The 12,561-nt window shown below is 36.5% G+C and overlaps 1 protein-coding gene across 2 annotated transcripts; it reads left to right on the top strand.

The window, feature by feature from the left end:
• Positions 1-11,946, top strand: csf2rb (colony stimulating factor 2 receptor subunit beta). 2 transcript variants are annotated; one of them, XM_060892699.1, is made up of 14 exons: positions 1-134; positions 2,301-2,461; positions 3,472-3,577; positions 3,697-3,860; positions 4,075-4,226; positions 4,715-4,862; positions 5,640-5,763; positions 5,861-6,012; positions 7,035-7,168; positions 7,439-7,604; positions 7,922-8,015; positions 8,120-8,192; positions 9,642-9,733; positions 9,954-11,946. In XM_060892699.1, exons 2-14 carry the CDS (start codon positions 2,365-2,367, stop codon positions 10,549-10,551), a joined length of 2,100 nt encoding a protein of 699 aa, XP_060748682.1. In that variant the 5' UTR covers positions 1-134; positions 2,301-2,364; the 3' UTR covers positions 10,552-11,946. The 2 variants fall into 2 exon arrangements, with proteins under 2 accessions (XP_060748682.1, XP_060748683.1); XM_060892700.1 differs by lacking the exon at positions 1-134 and adding an exon at positions 642-1,257.
• Positions 11,947-12,561: the final 615 nt, after the last annotated feature.

Here is a 12,561-nt window from a genome sequence, read left to right as displayed (position 1 = left end):
GCACACGTACACCCCCATCACACTCTTACATAGATACACACACCCAAAGAATTGTTTACAATTATGTCAGTTCACAGAGACTTTGTAACAGATTGTTTGGTTCTTAGTTAAATGGATTAACAGATTTTTGAAAGGTAAGTGTGGCTTTTTTTTTCCTTCATAGTCTGATTCATAGTTGATATGAAGATTATAAACCATGATATGAAAACTGATACGAAGGTTTCTATAGTTGGGAACCTGTGTGTTTTCCTGGTTACTTGTCAGAGCTACTTTAACAAGCAATGCTTCAACAGAAACTGTGTTGATTCCGCTCGGACTGAGATAACAGATCATTTGATAATATTCTCAAGGGCAGGAACAAACAGAAACTTGTAATATGTCCTATAACAAAAATATAAAGTGTGCATTTAAGAGACCAGCTGTATATATATTTTATTCCAAGTTCAGCCATTCTTTAAGATCTCCAAGGTCTCAGACTTCTTACCTTGGCACTAACTGGCACAAGTAAATCTTTTATATTAAATTCTGTAACAGATATATATAGAAAGAAAGAAAGAAAGAAAGAAAGAAAGAAAGAAAGAAAGAAAGAAAGAAAGAAAGAAAAAAAAAACACCTCAAGGCTGTATAGATTATACTACTTCATATTTGGGGAGGGGGATTATACTGGTGCAGATGAACTCATGAGGTCATCATGTTGGCCCCCATCTTATTTGCTCAGTTCTCAGCACTGAGCTTGTCATTTAAAAGGTGACGGGAAAAGACGTGAAGAAAGTGGACTAGTGCGTCAAGGTGTTTCCCCTGTCACGGTGTTCACGCTTCACACCTATTCATCTACATACTGCTAAAAATACACCTTAGCCCACAGACCAAAAACTACATGATTCACAAGTGCATCTACTGTACAAAACGCGTTTTTTCGCTTGGTTTTTGCTTCTTTTATTCTCACTTTTTTCCGTCTCCGTTCTTCCCACCCGTGGCTAGACTTAGAAAGGGGAAATCCTCTGATCTCCTTTTATTCCAGGAAGTCGCAAGACAACTAACTACGTCCCATCTGGAGACTTTATAGAATTGTTTTGGAATATATTTTGCACAGCATCAGCATGTAGGTCGCGTTTTAATACCGACCGAACACCGTGGATAATGCGCGTGAATGAAGCGGAGCACGCGCTGGATTTACCGTTACCGCTACCGGTGGAAACAAAGATGCATGCACGCGCACTCATTCATGAAGGAGGAATGTTTACTGCACTTATTCGTGTAAGAATAGATAAGAAACCCTTTGTATTCGTTTAGTTTAGTTTATAGATATGAATGCTTTCTTCATATAGACGAACTCTGATGATGTTGATTGTGGAAATTGTTGTAAGTGAATCTATAATAACAAGTTTTCAATCACGCATTAAGGTAAAGATGGCTAGATAACATAATACTGTCATAGCTGATTTAATGGTATTAGATTTATATCATGCCATTGATCATATTTGTATGATATAATAATAATATATAATAATCAGAATATCCCTTTTTTATTCTTTGACCTATTTAAAAATAATCTCTAAATTAAAAACCTCAGTTTTAGTCAATGTTTGCTTAGAAGTAGCAGAATATACAGTAATTGTATTTATGCCAGACACGACATGGGGACTTTTGGCTTGTAGTTCAGTGGAAGCGCGTTTGACTCATGAGGTTTCTGGTTCAAATCCAGGTTCAATTTATCCTTCCTGCTGCAAGGTATCTTTCAATATACAACATAAAACTGTGATAGAAAGAAGTGAACATAAAAAGGACAATGTCTACAGATTATAGCTTCATGGACATATGGGACATTTATCTATCTGCTGTCATATTAAACCTTTCTCAACTATGTGCTTTGTGATTGTAGCTGTAACTGTCGGTTGTATTAATAATACTAAATAAAAGTGTGGCAATAAATAAATAAATAAATAAATTCATCTGGGCAGTAAGTGTAGGATTGGGAGAAATATATATATATATAATAAAATATGAGTTTCTTGTAGCTGTCTGTAAAGAAACTTTTACATTCTCATTGACTGAAACATTATTTCAGTCTTCGTTGTTGTTGTTGTTGTTTGTTGTTGAATCTTGCACCCTTGCACTCCAGGTAAAATAATACTGTAGGATTTTTTTTCTTGATACTGTTTTTAGCAGATGTGTGTGTTAAATCTACTAAAGGAATAACAATAATATATGCTTATTATTTTGTATGCCTTAATATATGCCTATTATCTTGTTTATTAAGTGTTCATTTCTTTGGTCTAAGTGTTAAATATTTCTCACAGGTTCTCACAAAGGCCGTAAAATTTTGAAATTGTGTATCCAGGGCTCTCTGGTACTCCAAATACAATGTTCCCCCTGAGGACATTTCTTATTGCAGCACTGCCTCTGCTGGTCCTGAGCACCAAGCTTGAGCAGTGCTCATTTAAAACCGTTGTTCATTACAGTAAGTGGAACTGCATTCACTTTTCTAGTTTTTCCCAATCCTGCAGTGCATTACATGGTTAAGGATATTCATGGCCTAGGATGAGTTTCAGTATGCACTCTCTTTAATAGGAACATTTGTACCCATGCTCATTTCTGCAAAATGTGTCACCAACACTATACCTAAATCAGTGTGTATACAGGTTAATTTATTCAGTTAATGTTTAGATCAAACATGGGACTTTCATGACTTTAAGAGTGTCATGGTGCCAGATGCTCTTCTTGTCTGTTCACCACCAGATTCAGTGTTGATGCCACAGATTCTTGTTTTTGCACTCAATGTGGTCTTCTGCTGTTAAAGTTTATTCACCTGAAGAAAACTCTGTGAAATTCCCATGAGATAAGCAGATTTTCAGTTTCTGAATTAATCAAACAAGTTCACACCACCAACATCTATGCCATAGTCTGATGTGAACATTAACTGCAACTCATGACCTGTATCCACAATATTGTGCAGTGTTTTGCTGACACATGATCGGTTGATAAAATTTGATAATTGCATGAATGAATAGGCGTCCAGGTGTTTTCCTATTATATGGACCAACCAGTGAATATCTGGAACCAGGCACTCATTTCTTTTCTTTTCTTTTTTCTAAATTACAACTACAGACTAACCTTAAATCGTTAAATAAATGTCTCCCCACCATATCAACACTTGATTTTGATCTGTTCTGTTTAAAATGTCTTAGAAAGTTGGTGTGATAGGTGGTACTGACAAAATGATTACTAAGGATACATATTAGATAATATATTAAAACATGCTCATTAATGTAAGCTAAATGTCTAAGCTGCTCATATAAAAAAATTAACAAAATCTACATTAAGAATTCATCAGAGCTGTGGTATAAATGTATTAATTGATATACTAGATACAGTATAACTGCTTTTCAACAAAAAAGTCACACATGCTCATACTGTAGCTCCAAGCCCTTTTTGAGAACCTTATCATATATGACCTCTGACTCTCTTTAGATTCTCCTGTGCTGGAGTCCTTGCAGTGTTATAATGACTTTACCACTCAGATGCGCTGTACCTGGGAGGAGGAACCGCACACACACTTGCACATGCCAATTAGCAAGTAAGGAGCAAAAATACACCTGTTAAAATGATAATGATAAAAAGAAAGAATCAGGAACTCAAGACATTTAAAACAAAACGTTTGTGTGTGTGTTTGTGTGTGTGTGTGTGTGTGTGTAGTGGACAGCCGTGCGTTCCTGATGGTCAAGGGGAGCTTCAGTCTAGTGGAAAACTCACCCGGAGTTGTATTTTCAAAAAAACGTATTTTAGCATGGGCAGCCATGACCTCTTCTTCAACACATCCTGCCCTTCTAAAGTGACAACATATAACATAGCTGCAGAAGGTGAGAGGACATGAAGACGTGTGTGTGCTTATGTGGTTATTCAGATAATTTGGTTTAAATGTGCAACTGTCAGCTGAACAATATGTGCATATACCTGAACATAGCCCAAAGAACTATAAATACAAGTGTATGTCCATGTTCATACATACAGTACTGAAAAAGGATTTTAATACAAATGAAAATGAGGAGTGTGTGTGTGTTGCATACTCTATAGGCAAGGTACTATCCCCAACAAATTTCTCTGAGAAAAAAGATTTTGGTGGCAACCGACTGCTGAGTTGGAGCAGCCCGTATCCTCCGTCATCCCCTCTCACACAAAATCTTACCTACCAGCTCAAGTACAGAAGACATCAACATGACTGGATTGTGAGTACACACATGCACACACACACACGCACACAAACACATATGCAAATGCAGTGTGAAGTAGCTTTGCAAAGATTGTTTGAGTGTTAATTACTCTAGAGTAAGATATGTACTTAATTAAAACCTTAGAGAAAATCAGCATTACAGTGACATGCACCATCACAAGATTACACTCTAGTTCTCTTTTCTCATGCTATCGCATACACACGCAAGAAAAACTCTAGTCATCAATAGCTCTCTCTTGCCTTGCCTGTATTATACCACAGTCATCTCCTGCAACATTACCAGAGAGCACACATACAATAATATGTCATTGTTCTCAAGAAATAGCAGCATAGCAACCTCAAAACCCATCTAGATTCTCAAGCAAGATAATGCAACACTACAAAATTACATGAAACCAGATAAGAGATCTGTGGTAGAGATGTGACAATGTGCCTGTTGGTGTTTGCAGATCTAATCTCTTTCTCTCTTTTCTGCAATTCTAGGTGATAGATAATATCAACGATACAATGTTTGTGATCGAGAGTCATGCACTCTTGCCCGCATACTCATATGAAGCTAGGGTTCGAGTGCGGGGTCCTGTAGGCCTGTGGAGTGACTGGAGCCCCGCAGTGTTCTGGATAACCGAGGAAGGTAAAACTGGCAAAAATTACAGGATTTAACAAAATTACTAAAAGTATAATCATGTATTATAAACTGTTAATACATTGTATTTGTCCATATTTTGTCATATGAGACATAATATAGTCTACAGTTTTCGTCATACATGTCAAAATAGATGAACGAAACCAAATTATGTTAATCAGTAACAGTTACTAATTAATTTATCTAGTTTAACACACAAGCTATGAGAAAAGTTTGTAAATGCAAATATTGCATATCAATGTGCATGGGGTAAAGTCAAAAAGTTTATTATATGAGAACAATAACTAATTTTGAAAAAATCTTAGTCAGTAGATTCAGAATCAGACTCCCAAGAACCGCTAATCATTAAGAAAATCAGATTCTTGGGTTCTAGGGTTCCTCAGGCTCTGACTAGAAATGTGTAACCACCACTATACACCATTACTCACATTTGGATAAACTAATCAGTAAGTTTTAGTTCATGAAGCCGCTATATCAGGGCTGCGGTGACTCAATTGACTTTGGGTTACCACTCAGAAGGTCAGGGTTCCAGTGTCAAGCTATAACTATTGAGCAATAGTTGACCCTTAAGCAATGATATTAACCCTCTTCACTTCAGGCATGCTGTATTATAGCTGACCTTGCACTGATGCCAACTTCCTGACAATCTGAGTTGTGAAAAGTAAAGTACTTCACTGTGAAGTACTTCACAAATAAAGGATTCCGCCTAAGAGACTGTTAATTAATATAAAAATTTTGTACTCTTGTTTTCACCCGGTATAATAGAAGGTGTCATTAACCTGCAGTGTGTAATTAAGGAAGGAGGGGTGACATGTAGTTGGCAGGTGAAAAAAAGGCAGGCCGAGTTCCTCTCGTATCACCTGTGTGGTCACACTAAAGGAACAAGTGTGTGAGTATTCTTGATTCCCTGTTCTCATTCCAGAATTAGTTTAGCCCTCATGTCATAGACCGTAATTAATTTCTATGTTATTTATTGCTTCTTTCAGGAAATGTAACCACTGTGACCATCATGCCGAGCATCCTCACTCTGGAGCCTTTCTAGAATATACATGTTCACTGGATAGCTCTGAACCTGAACTGCTGACTGTGGAGATCAGAAGTTTACGAAAGGTCAAGTGCTTTAGTGACCCTGAAAACAGTGAGTGTCCTCAGGACTAAACATTGACACACTTAAGATTGATCCACTGTAGAGATAAATCAACACCAAGTCACTTTGTAATTTTTTATATTTTTATCATTCTTTATGGTACATTCACTGTGTCTAAATCACATCCTGAACCTTGAACTATAAAGTCTTAAAATTAGATCATGTCCAGAGAACAAAATAATGACAACCTGAGATCACAAAAAAAGAAAATTCACAGGAAGTCAAACATTCTATATTCTCTAATCATCAAATACAATTAAATGTCATTTTGTAACTGTATGATAAACTCCATCATCCCCACCAACCAGAATTTCTTCATAAAGATTATTTAAATATGAATAACTCTATATGTCTCTTTATTAGCTTTCTATTTCTAGATTTTCCTCCAACCAAATATGTCCAAGTTGACACTAATTTTTGGTGATTTGTATTTAATTTATTGTATTACACCCATTCATTTTAAGTAACGAGGTAAATGTACCAAAAATACCACTGTAATTAAATAAATAAGGAAGAACCCCTGGAGATGCTTCACAAACCCCTAGGAGTTCCCCATGTGTAGAGATCCAGTAGTAAGAAGTCTTCAGGGCTTCCCCTGAGGTACGCTCCTCTGCTGTACATACAGTAAGGATAGACTTCATCCCTCTTCAACACAGCAAGGCTTTATGCTTTTCTTTAGCTCATGAAGCTGTAGTGGGTAATGAATGAATTAAAATTAAATTTTAGGTTTTCAGTAAATTATTCATTCATTTAGTCAGTCTGTCAATCAGTCAGTCTGTCAGTCAGTCATCTTAACTGCTTTGTCCTGGTCAGGGTTGTGGTGGAGCTGGAGACTATCCAAGGAATACTGGGTGTGAGGCAGCAATATCTCAGATTACCACACACACACACACACACACACACACTTATTTACACCTAGTTCCTATGTAAGCACCCAGGGAGAACCAGTGTGCTGCTTTACATCCTGTATACTGTATTTATTCTGATGTTTATTTCCTTCTTCTGTCTCATAGTTCAACCACTACGACCATCCAATTTATCAGTATATAAACATGACGGTGTTTGGAAGCTGAAATGGACCAGACCTAATGTTTATCATTTACTCAATCTCTTCTATCAGGTGTACTTTCGAAGCAATGTCACAAAGGTGGGACACATGTCTGTCTGTCTGAATATGTAGATCTGTTCATTGTTGAATTTATTCTTTTGTCTTTGTCTTTTGAACAGTGGGAACAAATTATAGTTACTTAAAGGTACATTGTAAGATGTTCCTACTTCATGCCATTTATGGGTGTAAATACAAGCTAAACATTATAGAAGCCCGAATGTCACCTTTTTAGGAGTCCATGAATCTGCAAATTTAACTTGAACCTTTCTTTTGGCAATCCTCTCACTGTCTCTCAATCTCACTCTGCAGGATGAAGTGGAATTCAATCTTACTGAAGCAGTTCTCAGCACAAATGTTCCCTCCTCCCTGTGGCCCTCTGTAAGCTACATGGCTATGGTGAGAGCACATCCAGGGGATGTTTTTTCAGGTCGACCCTCTGACTGGTCTGATCCTGTATACTTCACCACTGATCCAGGTAACCATGACCTCTGACCTCTTATTGTGCAGGAGGTTGGGGCTACAAATATTAAATATGAAATGATGCTAAAGCATAATCTTGTTGTCAGGGTGATTAAAAAGAAACTTTTACAAATGCAGAAGAAGGGAATACAAGTTGCTAGAAAATATATAATAAATGTTCAATTTTTTTTATATTTAAGTATAATATTGGCACATCCATGAGCATCCATCCAACAGCATCCATCCAACAGCACACTTTTGCACTTGGCTGTAAATCAAAGTACTTATAGAGTTCTTGTGTGTGTGTGTGTGTGTGTGTGTGTGTGTGTGTAGCTCCCTGGATGAACACCATAATTTACATCTTGATAGCTGCTTTAGTAGCCCTGCTTTTCATCCTCCTATATAATGCCCTTCCAGCCTGCCACAGGTAAATCATTCTGTACAGTATAACTGCCTACTGTTTCCAAATCAATCATATCCTTTAATTATATAAAATATGTGTGTGTGTCTGTGTGTGCACGTGTTTAATAGGAGACTGGTACTGTGGAACATATCCATTCCTTCTCCCATTAACAGCAAAGTCCTAGGGGAAATGAGCAGTAAGGTGAGCAGCATTATCCCATTCAGCAAGACTTTCATTTATAAACATTAGAATTTAAAACAGTATTTAAGTAAAAAAAAAATAAAAACATTACAGCCTCCGTTGTTATAGGAAAATAATCAACAAATAGGGTGGTGAAATACGACACAACATGAAGCAGTTACAGTTATTATCTCAAAGTCGATTAGCAACACGTCATAAGGTGCTTTATTCCTCTTAATCCACATGACTGTTTTCTTCATTTATTAAAGAATTACACATCGTGTTTTTTATTTATCATTTTTTTATTATTATTTCCTGTTATCACTTACATTAGAGGAGCTATAAACAGCCCATTCTTTATCAGCCTTTATTTAAAAACCAAACAAACAAACAAACAAACAGTAAAACAGAAAAAGCCCAAAATGTAATCCATTTCTTCAACTGAATTTATTTGTATAGCACTTATACAATTCACATTATCTCAAAGCAGCTTTACAGAAGCAATAAATATAAATAAGGTTAAAATTAAAGTTATTATATATCTGTAACATCCCTATGCCTAATGGCCAAGATGGAGGAAATGGTGGCAAGGAAAAACTCTCTGAGATGATATGAGGAGGTAACCTTTAAAGATTAGATTAGATTAGATGAGATTAGATTCAACTTTATTGTCATTACACATGTACAAGTACAAGACAATGAAATGCAGTTTAGGTCTAACCAGAGTGCAATAGCAGCAAGTGCAGGATATACAGTTTTTACAAGATTTAAATAAGTTAAATAAAGTGGTAATATGGAAGTGATTTACAGATGTGTGTGTGTACTATGAACATAATATACAGATTTACAGAAGGATATGTGCTGTAACAAAATATATGGCTATTACTATAAACAGTAATTTACAGATATGTATGTTCTATGAATATAATATACAAATGAATATATATGTACTATGAATATAATGTACAGATGAATATGTATGTTCTATGGATATAATATACAGATGTCTATTACTATGCACTAAAATTTACAGAAGGGTATGGGCTATAAACAAAATATATTGTTATTACTATAAACCGAAATATACAGGAGGATATATATGTGTGTGTGTGTGTGTGAGAGAGAGAGTGTGTGTGGTGGGGGGGACACCCATCCTCATTTCTGAGTTCACCACAAACCCAACACTAATTCCTTCTTGCCCAACTTTATCATGTTGCCATCAAAACACACAAAGCTTTTTTGTATCAGAAAACAAACTTTTTCCAACCGATTTTTCTCTGACGCTTACACATGCACTGACACTGTAGATCCCTTCCAAAACTGTGAACTAGATGTTTCCTCGCAGAAATATTCACCATATCAACAACATTCATAGACATGTTTTTAAAATCTGTCTGTGTGGAGCTGACATTGACTTGCATGCTAGTTAATTATATTTAGTTTTCAATTAAGTTTTTCCTTCTCTCTCAGAACTTTCTTGCTTCAGAGACCAATCCATGCAAAGAGAAAACCTCTGTGTTTGTTATTCAGACCTCAGATAACCCTATCATCTATAAGGGCAGGTAAGGCAACCTTTGTTACACTTTGTTACATCTATTATTTGGAAGACTGACGAGGCAAAGCAACTCTATTGTTAATGTCTGAATCCAAAAAACTTGCACAGGAAACCCACACAAAGCCCATGGAGAACACTGATGTATCTTGTTTATCACATCGTTTCGTTAGGGAATCAAATCAGTGAGTTCACGTTATAACAATATTACCCTTTTGTGTTTTCTGCAGTATCTCTGAGTACCCACTCTTGAAATGCAGCAATGACATGGACATGGGCCTCAGCAACAGTGAATCAGAATGGCCAAAAAGTTCTTTGTTCATAGAGGGGAGCAGAATGACAGACAAATCTGGCGTAAGCTTCCTTGGACCTTACATCCTTTGCCGCGAGGACTCTTTAGTGCCAAGTGAAACTTCTTCTGTGTCTCCCCTCTTAAATTTTGATGATGATGGAAGATACATTTCTGAGATCCCTAAAGATTCTTTTCAAATAAAAGGAGGCTATGTTTTATCCCCTGCCAAAAACCCAACTTTAGAATGCTCCACCCCAATCAATAATCAAGTTAGTGAGAACAGAGAGGCCAGGAATTCCGAGCTCCCTGATGATGATCCCCCGGCCTACACCTCAAGTCCAGTTGCGGTGTCCAGTGCCATTTTTTCTTACCCTTCTGGATACTGTCTGATGCCCAACATGGAGAGTGTTGCAACATGGGTGTCTGCTTCTGTCCCTCCACCAGAGGGCTACGCAGAGAGAAGGTTGCATGAGATTAAGGGAGATTCATCTGAACGCAGCTATGTGACACTTTCTCAGCGTGAACTATTTCAGTGATAATGGCACAAATGAATATACTAAGGCCAGAACTTAATAGATCAAGACAACAAATGAATCAGCTATCTTGTCTATGCATTGTGCAATTTACTCATGACTTAATATGTTGTGGGAACCTCATACTTAGTATTTGGCTTCTAGTTAACTTGCCTACTAGGTACATGAATGGCGTAAATGAATGGTGTGAATGGTGTAAAAGGTGATATCAAACTCATTTCTGCCCTCTGAAAGTGTTTGTCTGTGAAAGTCCTGACTCATTTAATATTAGAATTACAGCCATAAAATAATTTATTTGTTTATACTGATTTAAAACATCTAATAAGTCGTTTTATATTCTGCTGGGTGAACGAAATGCTAGTGGTAGTGAAAAGTAGTGGTAAAAATGGTTAATGATTGCGCAGGAATGGGTAAAATTCTCTGAAGTTGATGTGGACTAACGTTATATCCATAAAGCATTCCCTGTGACTTCAGTTCCTGCAGCCACAACAATCTAAATCAACTTAATTCTTTGTGTCTTGATCATTTTTAATAAGCTCTGACACAAGTTCTGTACTTTGTGGCAACAAAACTGATCTTGAGAAACTTTCCTTAATGGCTTTTATATATGACCACTTATAAAAATAACCACATTGTCTTCTCTGTGTCTACAGTATATATCCATAGCTAATATATTTCTTTTCAAAACTGTTTCAAATAAGAGTGCTCTTTTCTTGGACTAATTCATGGGCCAATAATATGATAAATGTCTGATCATTTATGGAAAAAAAATCTCAAAACAGCAACCTGTTTGAAGTCGTAATGATGTAAAACTGCAAGAAGTAGCTATGTTTCTGTATCATGCCAGGCTGTCCAGCAGATGGCAGTGCTGGTGGACTTTGTGAGCACAACATGCACATGTGAGCACAACTTATTCTCTGTTTAAGCATTACATTGCACATGCTTGCTATACCTGTGACTGAATGTAAGCTTTTGTGTAACTGACTTATATTTGAGCAAATTAATTAAAATGCACATTTAATACAAGAAATGTACCATTTCCTTAATTGAGAATCAATTTTCTCTTTAGTGCATGTGTTGTAGTATGAAGGAGATATTTGCTCTTTAATACATGTTGTAGTATGAAGGTCACTTTTACTGCAAGCCACAAACTGCTTTGTTTGTAAATGCACTGTTTGTTTGCATATACACTGTGCACAAATCTGAGACAGTTTACTGCATTACTTTAATATAAATTCGCATAAATATATTGTCATGCGTATATTATGCCAACTGCATTAGTCTAACAGTAGAGAAAGAACTAAGGATGACTCAGCTTTCATTAATCTTCATATAATGTGCTTTGGGATTTGAAAATGTAAAATAAAAAAACAAAAAACTGGATTTATATTACTAAAATGGAAGTCTTATTATTGAAGCCCATAATAAACATTAATAAAAAATACCTGTACATTCGTGCAATTATCCAGTCAGTCGATCACGTGCCTGCAGCACAAATGCATAGAATCATGCAGTTATAGATAGAAAAGCCTTACTTAAAGTTCATTAATGTCAGAATGGGGCAAAGACGAGATCGTAGTGGCTTTCAGTGTGGCATGGTTGTTGGTGCCAAGTGGATAGGTTTAAGTTCTTTAGAAAGTGCTGAATTCCTAGGTTTATTTGAGCTCTATAGATGACACAGAATGGAGGCAAATAAACAAAACAAATACAACAAAGCATTCAGTTAGTGGTAGTTTTGTGGGCAGCAAAATCCTTGTGTGTGTGTGTGTGTGTGTGTGTGTGTGTGTGTGTGTGTGTGTGTGTGCATGCATGTGTGTGTGTCAGTGTGTCATACTTCCAAAATCTACAGTACGTCCTGTTTTCACACTTCATTTCCTGTGCTTTATTCCAATAATTTCTCTCCATGTCACATTGCCCTCACATTCACTAATTAGACTAGTTCACCATCATTATCCCTTGACCGAGACCACATTCCAGACAAATTCTGATCTTCTGCCCAAAGCAGAGGAATTT

This window comes from Tachysurus vachellii, chromosome 18, assembly GCF_030014155.1.
Source record: "Tachysurus vachellii isolate PV-2020 chromosome 18, HZAU_Pvac_v1, whole genome shotgun sequence".
NCBI classification, from domain to species: Eukaryota; Metazoa; Chordata; class Actinopteri; order Siluriformes; family Bagridae; genus Tachysurus; species Tachysurus vachellii.
This window is presented reverse-complemented; position numbering and strand designations above follow the sequence as displayed.

Coding starts and splice junctions, on each gene's coding strand:
- csf2rb (XM_060892699.1), top strand. CDS start 2,365: ATGTTCCCCCTGAGGACATTTCTTATTGCAGCACTGCCTCTGCTGGTC. Junction 4,227..4,714: donor GACATCAACATGACTGGATT/GTGAGTACACAC, acceptor CTGCAATTCTAG/GTGATAGATAATATCAACGA. Junction 5,764..5,860: donor CACACTAAAGGAACAAGTGT/GTGAGTATTCTT, acceptor TGCTTCTTTCAG/GAAATGTAACCACTGTGACC.